Source organism: Azolla caroliniana, unplaced genomic scaffold (assembly GCF_043228905.1).
Source record: "Azolla caroliniana isolate FFs.n. ecotype wild unplaced genomic scaffold, voAzoCaro1.0.p SCAF_4, whole genome shotgun sequence".
Classification (NCBI taxonomy): Eukaryota; Viridiplantae; Streptophyta; class Polypodiopsida; order Salviniales; family Salviniaceae; genus Azolla; species Azolla caroliniana.
The window spans coordinates 6,563,029-6,581,020 of record NW_028230439.1 but is presented as its reverse complement, the minus strand read 5'-3'; the positions used below and the strand labels follow the sequence as shown (position 1 = coordinate 6,581,020).

Genomic DNA, 17,992 nt, shown 5'->3' with positions numbered 1-17,992 from the left:
ATAGTTGATTAGGGAGCATTTCATGTAGGAATGTTGTCGAATGCCAACAAATCGGGCTATCCCAAACATATTTGACTATCTATCTATTGATATGGAATTGCAAATTGCCATGACACATGACACAATGCACATAGAACCCCCCACCCCAAAAGATGGCATCGCCTCATGCAAGTTGAAGCTGAAATTTACGTGATTGCAATGGGAGCTCACCATTTTCCTAGAGGGAATGACCTCTCACAAATGCCGAAATCCTCGCAATAACTCTCAAAGAAAGTCAAAGTTTGTCCAACGGAAGATATTTCTTATAACACGACCATGATGCAACGTAGGCATTTCTTGAAGACACTAACTAAGGCCTAGAGAGGAAGTGTTATAAAGTTTGGCCAAAGGGAAGATCTGTAACAAGAACATGCTTATCACGCATTTCTAGCCATGAAACAATAACCAGAATCTATGGGGGGGGGGGGATCAAGAATTTTGCCAAGTATGAAAGATCCTCAACAACAAAATACCTGCCATCGAACAAAGACAAAGATGTACAAGTATCATTGACCAGAGGCTATTGAGGGAAAGAACCAAAGCGGATCAAGGGGAAGGTCTCGGAGGGAGCATACATGGATGGCATACGTGTAGAGATAGACATAAGGAGGAGGCTGTCCAAAGAAAGATGACCCACCCCCACCCCCACCCCCACCCCCGGACCAAAAGAGATTGGCCAACGCCGATGCCCATCCATCGGTACTTTGAACTGGCTCGGGCTCTGTACGATTTTCGCTCTCGCTCTCGCTCTCACGACTGGGCTCTAGCTCTAGCATTGGCTTTGGCTCTCTGGCTCCAGTTCTGGCTCCACCATAACCTCTGTTTCTTGTTGGGTTTGGGTTTGGGTTCGGCTCTAGCTTTAGCTTGTGGGCTCAGTCAGGCTCTCCGGCTCGGCTCCTGCTTCAGCTCCACCATAACCTCTGTTTCTTGTGTGTAACCAAAATACAGTCTTTTTCTTGTTCTTCCGTATTAGGCTTCGCCCACCCTCCTCTCTCTGCTGCACGAACGCCTAAGAAACGCAGAGCTCCAAATCCCCACATGGGCCGCGACGGCGATGGCGACGGCGATGGCGCAGCCCTGCTTCATCAGCTCGACTCCCTGTTATCTTGGGATCCTCTCATGTAATAAATAATAATACCAAAACGCTTTCCCTTCGATCTCATCTTTGCTTCCTTTATTTTTTGCTTTTCTTGTGTCTTCAATGATTGCCTATGGATGGATGTACAGAGATGAGGTGGATTTTGTTCATCCTTCTCAGTTAGCGACTTTGCACGAGCAAGGCAGTAGTGTGGATCTTCCAACTGTAGTGGATCAATCTGCTTTCTGGTGTGAACACCACAAGCTAGCTATCTCAGCATCAAATCTCGGCTCTCTCTATAGAGCTGCTAAATCAGCTTTTCTCATCACCTTTAAAGAGTATGAAGCACTCTTGATGGATCCCAAACGAGTTCACAGCAATCAGGATTTGGTGAAAAATCTTCTTTCGTACACACGGTCCGTCATCGTGCTCAACTCATCTTATAAGACTGCATGGGATACCAGGTTCGTGGCCATGAATTAGCTATAAAATCTTACAAACGTAATTTCTTACAACTTTCCTAATATGTGTATTTGAGTGATGATTTCTAAACCATGCTAAAATGCTATTGTATGCACGTGAGATCCAGTTCTCTAAGGTATTCCAATTATTAGTATTTGAATGATGATTTCACTAGTCTTATTGCCTCATACAGCTTTGCTAGCCTAAGCATTTAAATGCTGCTTTCTGTCATCATGCTCAACATGTTGTTTTGGTAGATTCTACTATTGATCTTGAAATGCTTCTTATTGTCTTCTCCATTTGTGGGACATATTGAATCGGGATCATCTCACATCCTAATGATAATCCTTTAGAACAGAGAGGCCAAATTGTGTATGCCTATTGATTTGAATATGCAAATTTAAAAAAAAAGTGATGAGTACAGAGGAAAGCATGTAGGGGAAAGTGGACAATCCATGAAAATGGAACAAAACTAATATCTCTGAAGAACCAACAAGACTCTGGGATTAACAAACATGTGTGCCGATGCTTTTGTACATAGTATATTGGTTCATGATTTTTGACAGTTTGGAGCTCACCAAGAAAAAGAACATTTTTGGTACAATTTTGAATCAAAAGAATAATGGTAGATGTGGTATTTGTAGTATTTGTTCCTGATAAACGAGAAGATTAGGTCTTGAGCTACAGATTCTCCTCTCTGTATTGAGAGTGAGGTGGAGAATGGAAGGTTTTAGAGCATATAAGAGATATAACCACACAGGTGTGGAACGATGGATCCACGTATCTGCCATTCTATAATGTGCCTACGAAATTCAAACAGGATTTGGGAGGGATTCTTTAGCTTGATTTGAGTCTTTATCCTCCTTTTTCTTGTACTCGAAGGACAACTGTAACAAGGTTCTAAAGAAAAAGAAAAGAGGAGGGGAAGGTAGCTGCAAAGGGAGGATTCAGAAGGTAAAAGTTGATCAAACATATGCGATTTCTCGTCATAGTGAATGCAAAGTTACTGCAGTTGAAGCTCTATGTAATATAAGACTAAATCTCGTCATAGTGGATGCAAAGTTACTGCAGTTAAAGCTCTATGTAAAATAAGACTAAAGAAAGCCTGACTTGAGCTCATTAATGCAGGTTTAATTTGATGTTTTAGTTACTACCTTTGGTCGCATGTTTGCATATGAATTACTGGGTAGATAAGGCTGTGGCTTTTGCGTTCCTCTCAGCAATCGTAACTGTCGTAGAATTGAAATTATCTCAATTTTGTTTCATATTTTTTGTTCTAATCATCTGGTAGACCAGATGTTTTATTGCTAGAATGAAACTTAGCACATGCTGTTCATTCTTTCATCATGTCAAAATCTGTCTCTAGGTTAATTCTTGAATGAAGAGTTGTCTTGTTCTCATTTTACATGTGACTTCTGCGTTTTGTTAAGTCATGTATGAAAGTTCCAAACTGTATCTCATACTCTAGCTAGATGGCCTTAATTGAAAATTTTCCCATCAATTCACTAGGTATGCTGCATATTCATGAATGGATACAGATGAATGGCATTTCCTTAGTGAGTGATGTATCTTTTCTTTTTCTAATTTCTCTTAGACTTGCAACTAATGATCGAGTGGTTCAACTTTTACTTTTACTTCATTCTATCCTAGTTGTAAGACTCTTTGGAGCATTATTTTGTACCACAAAGTTATGTGTTATTAGCTAGTTGTAACTAACAGTCGGCAATGGTTCGGTTTGAACCAAACTAAACCGAACTGCGAAACTGCGGCTTAACGGTTTAAATGGTTCGGTTCAAGTTCAGTTTTTTTTAAACAGTTCGGTTCGGTTTCAACAGTTAGAAACCACGGTTTAAACGGTCTAACAGTTTTTTAATTTTGTAATTTTTTTAAACAAACTTTTCATTTTCAAGCCTTATTCTCACATATTAGGAAAATCTTTAAAATTTTGAAAAATTAAAAATTAAAAAAATAAAATATTTTAAAATTTTAAAATTTAATTTTGAGCTAAGCTGAAAACTGAAACCGAATCATGAAATCGTGATTTTAACGGTTTTGTGGTTCAGTTTGGTTCAAGTTTCAAAATCTTTAAATGGTTCAGTTTTGACACTCTCAAACCAAACCAACCCGTTGCCGATTGTTAGATGTAACAGGCTCTCTTCCCTTATATATAAGAAGACCCACTCTTTTGTAATTAGTACTCTCAATTAAGTTCTCTTTTAATTGTCTGAATTGAGACCAGTAAATGCTTTATTGAGCCAATATTATTGATGGTTAAGCCTTTAATGGATGGCATTGTATACTTTCTATTTCTAGACTTAATCTGTTTTATGAAGACAAGCGTTTGATGTCCTATGACTCTAAAATATTTGTGTTTTATAAATCTTTCTGCTATGTGTCTTGAATTGGTTTATCTTCTTCAACAGAAAGAAAATATTCAGCAATGCATTAACTGAAGTACCTCTTACAGAATTGGGGCTTTCGAGCTTGGCTTTGTCATTCAACCCGAAATGTGAGGATGCTTGGGCACATAGGTTTGGTGACAGAAAACCATCTTACACATAATTTTTTGGTGAACATTTATCTCAGAACATTTGAATGCACTTGTCTTATGTTTGAGATTAACTGCTTTCATTACATTTATTTTCATGAAAAAAGCATTTGCCTTTCTTGTGTCAACTGGGAAATGTTGATGTCCTATTTTTAGCTTGTATAATGGGAAGAACAGAAGAATCCTCAAGTGTCAGAATAGAATACACCTTAAGAACATCCGGTCGCAAGATGATTAGTACAAAAAAATATGAAACAAAATTGAAGATTCAAACTCAGTTTAAAGCTGCCATTCTAGCTGTGTAAATTATGTCAAAACCTTCATAAAAGCATTTGCATGACAAGGCTTTGAGTTCAAGAGGAAGTGGTGGATTTCAGCGAAAGGATTGTTATCTTTTCTGAATTTGTCATTACTGGGAGACAGTCAAACTATCATAGTCTGTACACAAGCACTTCCATGAAACTTCACCCGATGACATGATTATGTATTCTACTTGTGCTTTGAGGTTTAATTCTGATTAAACAATATTTCGAAATGGTCAAGACCTGTGGGATATTCCCCTACACTACTGTATTAGCCAGTATTGACAAATAAATAATTATTATTTGCCTGCAAAGTTATTTAAACATGGAAGAAAAAATGTGTAGATCTAGTCACCTTTTTTATATATACATTTTTAACTACTATAATGGAATAATTGTAGGAGATGGGTGATTAATAATCATATACAACAACTCCTTTCAAGGCAAATTCCTGAGGATATACTCCAAGGCGAATTCAAACTTGTAGAAATGGTTGCCGAAGTATGTATTCCTTTTAATTTATTTATGAAAATAGAAGTAGATTTTATGCGTCTCTAATATATAGCCATCCTATATCTGGTTATGTGAATGTGCTAAACTATGGTGCTGCCAATAATGGACTTCATTCATTCTGCAGAAGTGATGAATAGAATTTACTCAATGGTCTATCATAAGTCATCTAATTACTTACCCATGTGCAAATCATCCGTCTCTTCGTGGGATGCCATACATAACAATCTTATGGCAACTTCTTCTGGCAAAAAAACTTTGTGCTGACACTAGAGGAGATCTAGAGTGTTTGCATGTAATCAGATGCCAAGAGTAATGAACTATGAGCTAATGAGAAATATTTTCTGAACCAACACTGATACTTACCTTAGGATGCTGTTGTGAAATACCTGTACTCTTTCTGGGTATTTTCTACTTTGGAAATAAAGATGGCATAGATAACTCAGTAGGATGGTGGAGAACTACTAACAGGGTCAAAAGCTGCATGAAAGTCCCATGTCATTAAGCTATGTGCAAATGGCAAGGTTTTATTTGAAATGCTCTGACAGAATGAGCTGGGTAGTAAAACATACAATAAGAATGGGCAACATGAGACTTTTCAAAGGACCCCTCTGGTTGTTTTGACCAACGGTTCTGTAGGTGCAGCAGTATATAGAGCTGAAAGAGCTAATAATCAATGCAGGAAATATTTGTGCTACAATTATGTGCCCTTAGTTTCCCCAAGAACTAAGAGTAACTCTGTGGTAAGCGTTCTGAATGAAAAATAATTAAGTTCTTTGCTACTATCCACAAAGTTAGCAATATTAGAGTAACAAAGATGAGCAATAAATATTGATGGCTTTCATGAAGCTTAATTTATCCCTTCAGGTTTGTGTGTATCCTAGCGTTTTAAAGATAATTTATGTATTCAACACTTCTTATTAAAGATTCTTCCCATGTTATTTCTGTTTTGTGTCATAGAGATCCCGGATGAACTATCGTGCATGGTGCTACTGTTGTTGGCTTGTACCATTAATGTCTCTTTCACAGGTTTGTGGAGATGATGCCCCACATCTCTAGAATCTCCTATATAACCTCATGTTACTTTTTTAACATCTCAATTCTTACAGGTATTGCATGGACTGCAGAAGTGGAAGAGATGGGCAGAGCTGCATGTAGCAGATAATAGCTGTTTTCACTTTCGCCAGGTACTCAGCATTATATGCCCTTTTGTGAAAATCAAGCTATGGATTGGGGGGTTAAGTATAATAAACCTTCTAAGATCTTTTCACATAAATTGCTTGGTAATGGGATGGGATAAGCTAGGTTGGGTTGAGGTGAAACATCATGATACAAATGGAAGATATATATGAAACTAAATGAACCTGTTATCCGGAGGAGTGCTTTATCAGGTGTATGTCACCCTATAAACTCTTAGAGATCTTTGTATGATTGCAACAATGTCCCCAATGCTAACCAATTGTGGACAATGGTGCCATGTAGCATCATTGTCTTGTAGATTATGTCCAATATTTTAATGTACACAGGACATGTTGTAATCCCAAATGCATGCACACAAATTGTAGTATGGTTTCTCTGTGATGCAAGAATCCAACGTAAGATTTTCGAATGCAGTGGATTAGTGCATTGAATGTTAAATTTCAAAGCTCACATCCCAAATCCCATCATGGTCAATTATGTTATAGAACTTTGTTTTTCTTACTTTGTACATCATGGTGTGGAGAACCTACCCTATACATCTTAAACTACAAGTGGCAACATTCCAAGTCATCCATAAATTGTATTATTGTAGGATCCCTCCAATATTATAATGCACATACAAGTTGTCATCCCTCTGTAGATAAACCGGCTTTCCTATGAGAGTATGCACATACTCTTATTTAAAGTGACCTAGCCAGAGTGCCATATCAAGTAGTAACCCTTGTGTAGAACTCAGGAGGCAACGGATGTGCTGTGACTAGATTGTTCTGAGTGGTACCTCCATAAAAATTTGTAGGCTGTCTCTGCAAAAATCTATTGTGCACTTACTTCTACATGAGAGCATCACTATTTCAGCCATTTGTAACGATCTGTCACTATCTCTGGCTGGTTCAATGAAAAATGTGTATGATAATTTGCTTGTGATTTATGGCAGTGTTTATTTCAGCGATTATTTGTGGATGAGGAAGCTGGAAGTGTTTGGCAGGTATTGAAGTTTATGATTTATTTACCTATTAACATGTGGCATCCATTTTCCCTTTTGTGAATCATAATGCTTTTCTCCCTCTTTGCAACCACTTCTCTTTTGCATCTTCTCTCTACACTGCATGGCATGCAGAAATTTCTTTTTATCTTGATGGTTGTTCATTGCATTCACTACGTGCATAACTAAATCTGGTTATAAAGTTTATATTTACTTGAATTGTGACGTCACCCCATACTTAATGTGCGGTTGATGTAAATTTAGCAATATAAGTTCCACAAACTAGAAACGCATATTAATTATGGTTCGAGTCACATGGCATGAGTATAGATGCACTACACCCGTTCCAATATAGCTTGGACAGTCCCCATCTAAATATGACCAAAGTGGAAAAAGAATAGATTGATCTGAACTGATATTATTAACTTGGAAAACAAGATAACATGGATTGGCCCCAAAACATCACTTGGTATGAAGATGGCCCACTATAAGACACTTCTTACACACATTGGAGGATGGAGTCATCATCAGGCCACCTTATATGGACATATATATATCCTATGCGTTGCGTAGTGTGATAGGGCAGCTGCGAACTTCATCACATCAGTTAGAGATTGAGGGAGGCAGATATACACGAATACCTCTAGAAGAAAGAATTTTCCAATTGTGTCATCAAGGAGTGGAGTCTGAAGAACACTATGTTTGTCACTGTAGTGTCTTTTATGAAATCAGAGGGAGATACCATTGCCTCTTTAAACAAGGCTTTGGCCCGCTACGCAAGCTAATAGAATACGAGGACCAATAGTGCCTAGGGCTTTTCTTGCGAGAGCCAAAGAGACATCGGGAAAAGTTGTTGAAGAATACAGCCACACAAACTCATCCACGCAAAACAATCACAACTCTCTTTAGTCCCATCACTTTGACTAATGCTACAAGTCAATCAAGGGATACACAAATGGGCTCCTGACCAAGACATAACAAAAGGGTTACAATTGATCGGGCAATAGCAATTTGTCGTGCACGTAGGCCCCGGCCCCATGGACCACAACCTCAACACCCTTGTCATTGACAGATAAAAGCCATTATCTCCTGCCATCGCAGGTGCTTCCCTCGCATCGGAGACCTTTCCATTCTGGATCGACCTATGCTAGAGGTCTTTCGAAGACAAAAGTTACAATACATCTAACTTAAGAATCTCACATGTGTCGAAAACCAGTTTCCCTTGTCTCTTTTTATCTTATTTACTTTTATATTTAGGGAGTAATATTTATTTTATTTTGATTTGTTGATTTGTTGTTCTCAAAGAGGAGACAACACTTGTTTTCGGAGCATCCTAATGGTTACACAAAATGGTCAAAACCTTAAAGACTTTGGGATTATTAGAAACGAATACTTCCCACACGTGTTCTCTAGGAGAGATTAGTCTCCTGCGGGTGCCTAAAGAATAGACAATCGACACTTTCTTTTTCAACGAAGGGAGTCCTTCTATCTTATTTACTTTTATATTTAGGGAGTAATATTTATTTTATTTTGGTTAGTTGATTTGTTGTTCTCAAAGAGGAGACAACACTTGTTTTCGGAGCATCCTAATGGTTACAGAAAATGGTCAAAACCTTAAAGACTTTGGGATTATTAGAAACGAATACTTCCCACACGTGTTCTCTAGGAGAGATTAGTCTCCCGTGGGTGCCTAAAGAATAGACAATCGACACTTTCTTTTTCAACGAAGGGAGTCCTTCACATTCCCATAGCCCTTTCTCTCTAACTTTCTCTTGCTATACCGTCACAGCAATCAATTTCTGCGATGCCATAAAATGTGAACCAACGACAACGATTTTGGCCAAAATAAGAATTAGTGATTGAAAAAGACCCACAGCTTGCTTGTGAAGCCGACCAGCATACTGCCAACACGACAACACGGCTTGTTTATGCCTATTAAAGAACCTTTTAATGCTAATTCACAGAAAACTAGAGATACAATCAACTGTCCATCCAGAAAAGTAGAAAATCACACATACTGAAAGAGGTCATGAATATGGTTAATCCAAGTAACATAACGAAAGCATAATGATAGTAGGGTCAAGGTCACCCTGCCCTCCGAACCGGACGTGAAGGTCTCCCTTCATCCGGCTCTCTGCAGCAAGCAAGCAAGCAAATGGCCTCTTAAAAGACGTTAATATATCTTTCTTTCTTTCTTTCTACTGGATCTATATGTCATGTTTCTGGAATGGGGCGAGTATAGTATTGAGGATGTTACCTTAGCAATGCAATTGAGTAGAAGCTGAGAAAGGGCTGTCCAGTAACTTCTCTGGAGCAAGGAATAGTTCAGAAAAGCCACTTTCGAAAGAGCTTAATATTTTATCATTTTTTATGCAGTTTGTCCTCTTTATCAGACACGATCCATTCACTATACAAATATGGGACTAGATTAGGATATGAGTTTTTTATTATCTAATGGCATGCAATAAGATAATGGAGCTGTGTTTTAGTAGATAAGGTTATGTCTTCCTCAAATATGCTCATTATAGTCATAATGATATGCTGCATGCTCTTATGCATTTCTATTTAGTCAGTTTCATGTCATGCAGGATGAGATTGAATGGAACAATAAATTGATCAAGTCATACATTGGAAGAGAGGTATGCCATTCCTCTAGGAATTGTTTCTGAAATGTGAAATGAAATCTCTTTTTTCGAAACATTCATTGTTTACACAATGTTTTCTTGTGCATTTTAACAACCCATGTGAAGGATATCTCATAGTTGACTTCACAATAGCCAGTACTCTGGATTCATCCAATATGTTTCCAGTTTTCTATAGGCTCATGTGTGTGTGCATCCCCCAAAGACTTTTTAAAGTATCAGTTCTTTTCTGATTAATTGTAGTTTATGCTTAATATGTGTGGTAAATGATGTGGGTTTGGATCCCGCTGCCCACTAAAAATACATGCCTCAAACAACTATGTACGGTGATATTAATAATTGTTGGTTGTTGAGGCTCATACTATGAAGCTGAATCTTGATCGATTCTTCTTTGAAGAATAAAAAAATCTCTTGAGTTATCAGGCATGTGAGTACATCAAGAGAAATTTAGATATTATGGTGGTGGAAAGAGAGATTAAGAAATGATAAGAGGATGCTCTATCTACCCTTTCAGTTAAAGCATGAGTAGTTTTTGTTTCAAATTCCTCTAAATTATTCAAACATTTTTCTGTTGATGTTAGTCGCTTTGGATGCATCGAAGATTCCTATTCTTCATCCGGAATAAATGTTTAAATCATGATGATAACATTCTTTCTGACCAAAAGTATGTGGAAAGGGAGATAGAGTTTACGGACATATGTATTGCAAGCTGTAGCACAGATGGTGATGAAGATGATGAAAGACAGATTTCATATGCCTCATCATATAAGCTATGGATCCTCCTGGTATGAATATGCAATCAGAATATTCTACCCTGATTGCTTCCTTGATAGTTGTGTTGGTTGATAAAAATGTCATCATTGAATCTTTGATAAAAATGCAGATATCCGCAGAAAATTTGACGTCTCACTTACGGAAACAAGAACTATACAGAGCTCAAGAACTACTAGGCAAATTTGCTGCACATCATAAACGACTTTGGGATGGTCTATTCCAGAATCTATGAGAATATTATCTCTCCCGGTATCTTAAGGCGAACTTATGTGTTTGCAGAGTATGGATTTCCACAAATGAAAGAAATGCTGTTACTTGGATGACATATGGAGCGGGAAATGGGTAGAGAATATAAATGTGTGTATGGCATACACCCACAACTGGAATATAGTGACCTTGATGAATCCAGCACATACATCGAGGTAGATATAAGAAATGATAGAGGTCTCATAAACATACAAAAAAATAGCATAACAATGCTATACATGCGTATCTTAAATACTCTGCATTTTAGAGGTCTCAATGTAAAAGCTCTACGTGCTGATCAGAATGGTACAAGAGATCAATACAAACAGTGATGATGATGAAAATTGTTGAAGGAGAAACTCAATTGCAATCTGTATATATGTTGTATTAGTGGCGTATGTATTTGACTGATACACACAATTTGTCTCCACATCCTTGTAACACAAGTTTTTTGTAAACTGTCAAAGAAAATCAGTCATTTCTGTTGGTGTTTGGTCACAGTTCTTTTGCAACACATCATGAAGTTTGCCAATGATTATCCCAGTCAATGAGTAAAGACAAGTTTGTGGCAAGATCCAAGTAAGAATGCATAAATGTTAAAGAATATATAATTTATGAGCATAGCATACCATGTAAGAGCCAACCACTTTTCATCGAGTCTAAATATATTCACTTCAAATAAGTCTTTTGATTAAATATTTTGAACCACGAAAAAACAATACACAAATATCCCTAAAAAATTGCTTTGAAGATCTTGAAGTGCAAATGGTGCTGCAGTTTTCATGCATAATGTGAAACACCATTATGTTTGATTGTGCACCACAGAATCATGGCCTTGATTGTATTATGTCCTTCACTAATCCCCTATAACTCCTAGAGCCTTGCCCTTCTACCTCCACCCTCTTAGCCTCATACAAGATTGAGAAGGCATTTACCACCTTCAATATGGAGGATAGTTTAATGGCACGAGACTACAATGTGATGCTTGCTAGGTCTAACCATAGTGTGCACTTGTGCCATCAAACATCATGACAACAATCACATCATATATGTGGCAAGCGTACTTGCCTCTATCTATGCACATGTTCAATAAAACCTTGGTAGAGGACTTTCCCAACACTTTGACAATGCACAAAAGTATGCATCTCCATACATCAAGAGGGCCCCCTCCAACTAGGGCCTTACATGACTGGCCACACATTTGCCAAACTTTTTGGATCAATGCTTGAAGTGGAGTTCAACGCTAATGTTGAGATCAGAGAGACACAAACCCCACAAGACAAGAAGGAATTAGGCAACGTTTCTCTAATGTTGATCACCATGTTGCTTAGTGGATAAATAAAAGGCACAAACCAAAATATTTTAGGGTCGCACTATAAAATCTTGAAAGACCTTTGACATTGAACCGTGTGAGCATCTTTTGTAGAGACTCTATGCATGATGTGGGGAATATATGCTTTGTATGATTGTTGGGATGAGTCAAGTTTCCAACGGGTATATAATAGGTCATTACAAGTAGCATCAATGTAAACCAAGAATTATCTCTCTTCCCAACATTGTTCGAACTCTACATCGATGACGTAGTGGATTAAATCACATATAAAGATGACAAGGGAATCAAAATATCAGGTACACTCATCCACATTCAACCTTACCTTGATGAAATAATCTTGATATCTAAATCTGATACATGTCTATGACGGTTTTTTGAGACAAAAATATCTCAAAGTGAACCTAGGAAGGAGGCCATGTTTTTCTCACATCCACTCAGGGCTATGGAGCTTTAGCCAATGAAACTTAAGACTTGGGTGTTTAAATTGAATTAATCAATGGAGTTTATGGATAGGTAGATATCTTTTTCGCGAAAGACCGATTAGGATCTATGAGACAAGGGAGAGATAGATAGATATCTTTTTAAGATCCATAAAAGACCAAATGGGATCTATGAGCCAAGGGAGAGATAGATAGATATCTTTTTAATGTCCACGGGAGATTGATTGTGAGCTATGAGATGGAACCCAACCCATGGCAAGTATCAAATGTAGTTTCTCTCAATTTTGACTTTGATGCTATGGTCAATGACAACAACCACATATGCACTCAGTGAACTTGTCACAACCTCACTTCAACACGACAAACCAAGAGTGTGTATCATGTCAGCCGCGCCACTAAAGTCATCATGCCCATGCAAATCAAGGATGTGGTGTGGTAGTTTTCATGTGTCGGAAGACCCCACACGTGAAGGCACATTTGTGGGGCACATAAAGGTATTATCAACTTTGGATTTGTGGATGAAACCCTCCTAGGAAAGTTGAAATAGCCGTTTTTGAAATAATTGTAGATCTATGTGAAGAAGAATTACGAATCACTTGATGAAAAAAAATGGTTGGTTCTATCACTGGTAGTATCCATTGGTTTTGGTAAAGTGAGTTGTTGACCCATCTCAAATGGATATCCAATATTCGCACAATGAAAACCCTGAGTATGTACATAATACTTTTACTCCCGAGTTACAAAATAATTCTTGATTGTGAGAAATATGTGTCGAAAGTGGAGGCATCGATCATAAGGCAATCGAGAGCTCCACCCACGATCGATCGACCGATACAATCAAAGTAGAGCTCTACCCACAATCAATCAATCGATACGATCAACCCAAAGCTCTACCCATAATCGATCGGTCGATTTGATCAACTTAGAGCTCTATCCACAATCGATCGATCGATACGATAAACCTAGAGTGCTACCCACGATCCATCGACATGATCAACCTAGAACTCTACCCACAATTGATCAATCGATACGATCGAGCTAGAGCTCTACCCACAATCGATCGATCGATATGATAAACCTAGAGCTTTAAGACCCACGATCAATCGATTGATCGATAAGTTGATCGATGGATGGATCTACGATGTAGGAGGAGGAGATGGGTTTTGAAATCACCCATTATATAATTTATGATGAACCCCCCTGTTTTTCAAACTCTCTCGGAGAAAAACCTCCTCCTTTCTTTGAAGAATATACATACCTAACAAATACAATACATATACTTAACTGCCCTAAAAAGTCCTCTGTTTCTCCTTCTTCTTCATCTTCTGTTTCTTCTTCTGTCTCTGACTGTCTCTGTGTTTCTGTCTGTGTCCATGGCGGAGAGGCAAGTCTCTGCTCTCATCCGTCTGACAGTCATGGCGGGGCAAGCCAAAGCCGTGGCCCCCGTGGGGCCGGCCCTGGGGCAGCACCGCCTCAACATAATGGCCTTCTGCAAGGACTTCAATGCCCGCACGCAGCACATCAAACCTGATGTCCCCATGTCCGTCATCATCACCGCCTACAAAGACAACAGCTTCGAGTTCACTGTCAAGTCCCCCACCGTCTCTTACTTCCTCAAGAAAGCCGCCGGCCTCCAGCTCGCCAGTCGCAAGCCTGGCCACCAGCTTGTCGGTCAAGTCACCATGAAACATGTCTTCGAGATCGCCAAGATCAAGCAGGCTGACCCCCTCGCCCAGTACCTCTCCCTCGAAGCCATCTGTAAATCCATCATGGGAACTGCCCGCTCCATGGGTATCGAGGTCGTCAAAGTGCTCCAGAAATGAAGGAGTGATAGCTTGCTCAAGCAATATTTTCTACACTCTCCCTTCTCCTGCATCGGTAACTGTCAGATCTTTCCTTTTTTTTCTTTTCTTTTTGCCTTTTCCTTGCTCAAATCAAACCCCTTTCTGTTTAATAACTTGTCAAGAATTACCCATCCTTTGTATGCTGAAAAACCATGGAAATTCTGGAATTTACATACAGACAACTGTAAAAACTCTTCATCGCCTCCCCTTGCCGAATTGGTCCTCGTCTGCTCATACATTAGCTGAAAAAGACTTGTTTTCTGTGTTAAATGAGGTTTTGGGAGGATTTATACACTGGTTATTTTGCTTCTTCATCATCTTTTGTGTAGTAACTTTCATATCATGTTTTTCTTTCTTTCCTTTGCTGAATCAATCCTTTGCTTTTTAGTGCCAAAATGAAAGAGATTAAGGCAATTCATACACTTGTTTCTTCTTCTTTTGACGCATACTAACTCTTGTGACCTTTTACTTCTCCTGTCGGAAAGTTTCTGTTGTTTTATTCCTTTCGCTTTGATTATAGGTGAAAAACAAGTATTGTTTTTATTTGAAAGTACGTCATGTTTAGGGAAATGACCCAAATATTCCCAATTTTGATTAAGGCTTTGTATAGTTCTCCACCATATCAGATATATCTTTATCAGCAATGCCTTTTTCTTCTTTAATTCCTTTGTACTCTTAAGACTCGGAAAGCATATCATCTTGTGTGGGATTAGGAGAAATATTGTTTTCTTGGAAAAAATATAGTACGCTAATAGTTACAAATGGTAATCATCTTGTGAAAATCTGCGTTGGGAATGGTAATCATCTTGTGAAAGTCTGTGTTGCTTTCCATTCACAGGATAACCTTGAACTTTTTCAAGCATTTTCATGAGGTCAGGAAAAATGAGCAAGCTCTCCTACACATTACAGCAAGTGAACTCTGAACTTAGTGCCAATGCATTGTTTGATTACTATCTATTTGCAATTATTTATGTCATTACAGCAAGAGTACTTCCCAGATGAGTGCCTTTGCATTGTCTGATTACTATCTAGTTGCAATTACTAGTGCTATTAAATTCTGGCCATGGAAATCTTTTATCAACTTGTAAAGCCTTAGAGAAACTAACAAAGATATCATGTTTAGGATTAGAATAATTGTTTTGTTCCTGAAAATGAATGAGAATTTACAGCTCCTTCCTTACTTTTTCAATGCCGCAGTGTTTTGTGCTCATATCTTATAAGATTGTTTGCCTGTGAAATTCAGAATCATCATTTGAAATTCTAGCGATGCATTCTGGCATTCAGATGATTTGGCTAGCATGTTATGCTGATATTATGGAAATGTGCTGATGTTACACATTTTCAAACGTGGAAGGCTTCTTATAGCCTCTTTGTGGTACATAGATACAGTAATTCTATATTGAATGTTTTTATACTCGGCTTTGTGTTTAATATCTAGCCAAATTACTTATTTTGTGTAAGAAATTGGAATGTTCTTTTGAAAATCTGTCCCAACAATAGCGTTCTTTCACTTGCAAAGTGAAGTGCGATTATCTAACAAGCATATGATGTTTAGGATCAGGGGAAATCATGTTATCATAAATGGGTTGGTTCCTTAATGGTTACATATTTGAAACTCCCTTTTTGAAATCGATGACAAGCGTCGAAGCTGATATGATAGTTGTTTCCAATTCTAACCCTAAACCAATATGTAGCTCGACCAGTTTTAACCTAACCTGGTGTGCAGATGTCAACCCTAAACTAACTTGTGCTTAGAGTCTTTACCCAGTGAACATCTTTTATCATCATATAACCTGGTAGCCAGACTAGGTGAAGCAATTGATACTATTACATTTGTGTTAGGAATGTTTCCCAACAAAATGTGATAATGGGTTAATGACCCACATCAATTTTTCAAGTGTGTCCGAGGTCTTATGGGTCATAAAAACTGGCATGTGTATAGCTTTAGAGAGATGATTTAAATTACACAGGTTTGTTTGGAAGGCTGAAATTGAGCAACATTATTTCAAGAAGCATGGGCTTAGGCAAAAATGTAGGAGGGTTTAAGGTAGAAGATACAGAGCAGTTTTTTAGAAGGGAAAGCTTGTTATCAACCCATTTTGTTTTCAATAAACACTATTATTGGTAATGACCTTTCATTGCTTCTTTCATCACAAAAGGTGTTTGGTTTCTCTATATATCTCAAATGTAATAGTGTGATACTGTTTTAAAACTAAATAAATAAAACATGGATATCAAAATTGCCTTAACCAATCATTCAAATTCATAAAAAAACCTATTGTTGGATTAGAAGCGAATTCTTTTTTATGAATATGTTCCATCTTGATGTGCATTGTCTGATTCTGAACTCTCGAATGCCTTTGTCAAAGATATGTTATTATTACTTTCATCTAAGTACATGTGATGCCCCTATCATTGAGACCTCCCATCTTCCTTGTTCTCTTGCTTCTGAAACCCCTCAATGTTAAATGTCTACATTATCATATTCACATGAAAAAGTGAAGAGAGGATGCATGCATCTAGAATGTGAGAGAGATGTACTTGTTTAGAAGAGGAGAATTGGAGTTGCATATATTTCTTCAAACCCTACACATGGTGTCTGTAGGTCAGAGCTTTGAAGAATAGATAAATTATGATGTGAGCTGTGTACTTGATACAAATCCTTGAAGAAGGGATGCAATTGCTCATACAAGAGTAGAAATGTTAACAGGTCTACATTGATCTACGGATGCAGATTGCAGCCGAATGCAGAAGCATGCTCTAAACCTTCCATTTAACAGATCTCCTTGCTACCCTTAATTCTTGTTTGGTTGAAGATAGACACGAGGTGTACCTTTGGCATTTTGTTATCTTCCTCGGTTTGCTTGCTAATTCTAGTTTCAAGGATCATGGCAACAACAAAGAATCAATATAAATTGGGCCAAAAATAGAGAAAATGAAGATATTGCCATTTAATTAGAAGAAAATAAAATTAGCAGCTCTAGCTTCATAATTAGTTATGTAGAGCGTATATATTTTGGTGGACGCCTTCATTAATCAAATGCAGCTTGCATTGTGCCTCTTTGATACCATTCACATTGGCTCTTTTATTCTTTTGAATTAGGATTGGTAAATGAGTGTAACAATCAGCAAGGGTTCACCAAACCGCGAAATCGTGGTTTAATGGCTTGGTTCAGGTTTAGGTTTTTATTAACAGTTCGGTTTGGTTTCAACAGTCAAACCCCGCGGTTTAAACGGTTAAACAGTTTTTTGTTTTTTTTTTCTAAAATTTCCAAAATATCTAAAATTTTAAAATTTTGTTTTTAAACAATCTTTTCATTTTTAGACCTTATTCTCACATTTTAGGAACATCTTTAAATTTAAAATAAAATATTATAAATTTTAGAAAATTAAAATTTTGACCTATGTTGAAAACCGAAACCGAACCATGAAACTGCGGTTTTTATGGTTTAATGGTTTAACGTTTTGAATAATGTTTACCGGTTTGGTTTAACGGTTTCGTGGTTCAGTTCAGTTCAAGTTTTAAAACATTTAAACAGTTTGGACCCTCTCAAACCAAACTGAACCGTTGCCGATTGTTAAATGAGTGGTT

The 17,992-nt window shown here is 37.7% G+C and overlaps 2 protein-coding genes across 4 annotated transcripts; both read left to right on the top strand.

The window, feature by feature from the left end:
* The first annotated feature begins 1,012 nt into the window (after nucleotides 1-1,012).
* On the top strand, nucleotides 1,013-11,259 carry LOC147864980 (uncharacterized). Of its 3 annotated transcripts, none has more exons than XM_087317664.1 (10): nucleotides 1,013-1,160; nucleotides 1,267-1,581; nucleotides 4,003-4,110; nucleotides 4,831-4,930; nucleotides 5,900-5,968; nucleotides 6,049-6,126; nucleotides 7,074-7,124; nucleotides 9,710-9,760; nucleotides 10,345-10,548; nucleotides 10,657-11,259. In XM_087317664.1, the coding sequence occupies exons 1-10, from the start codon at nucleotides 1,078-1,080 to the stop codon at nucleotides 10,663-10,665; spliced, it is 1,068 nt and encodes a 355-aa protein (XP_087173790.1). In that variant the 5' UTR covers nucleotides 1,013-1,077; the 3' UTR covers nucleotides 10,666-11,259. The 3 variants fall into 3 exon arrangements, with proteins under 3 accessions (XP_087173790.1, XP_087173788.1, XP_087173789.1); XM_087317662.1 differs by having other exon boundaries at nucleotides 10,647-11,259; XM_087317663.1 differs by lacking the exon at nucleotides 5,900-5,968 and having other exon boundaries at nucleotides 10,647-11,259.
* Nucleotides 11,260-13,875: 2,616 nt separating this feature from the next.
* On the top strand, nucleotides 13,876-14,721 carry MRPL11 (mitochondrial ribosomal protein L11). The gene has a single exon (XM_087317661.1). The coding sequence runs from the start codon at nucleotides 13,930-13,932 to the stop codon at nucleotides 14,377-14,379; it is 450 nt and encodes a 149-aa protein (XP_087173787.1). The 5' UTR covers nucleotides 13,876-13,929; the 3' UTR covers nucleotides 14,380-14,721.
* The last annotated feature ends 3,271 nt before the right edge of the window (nucleotides 14,722-17,992 follow it).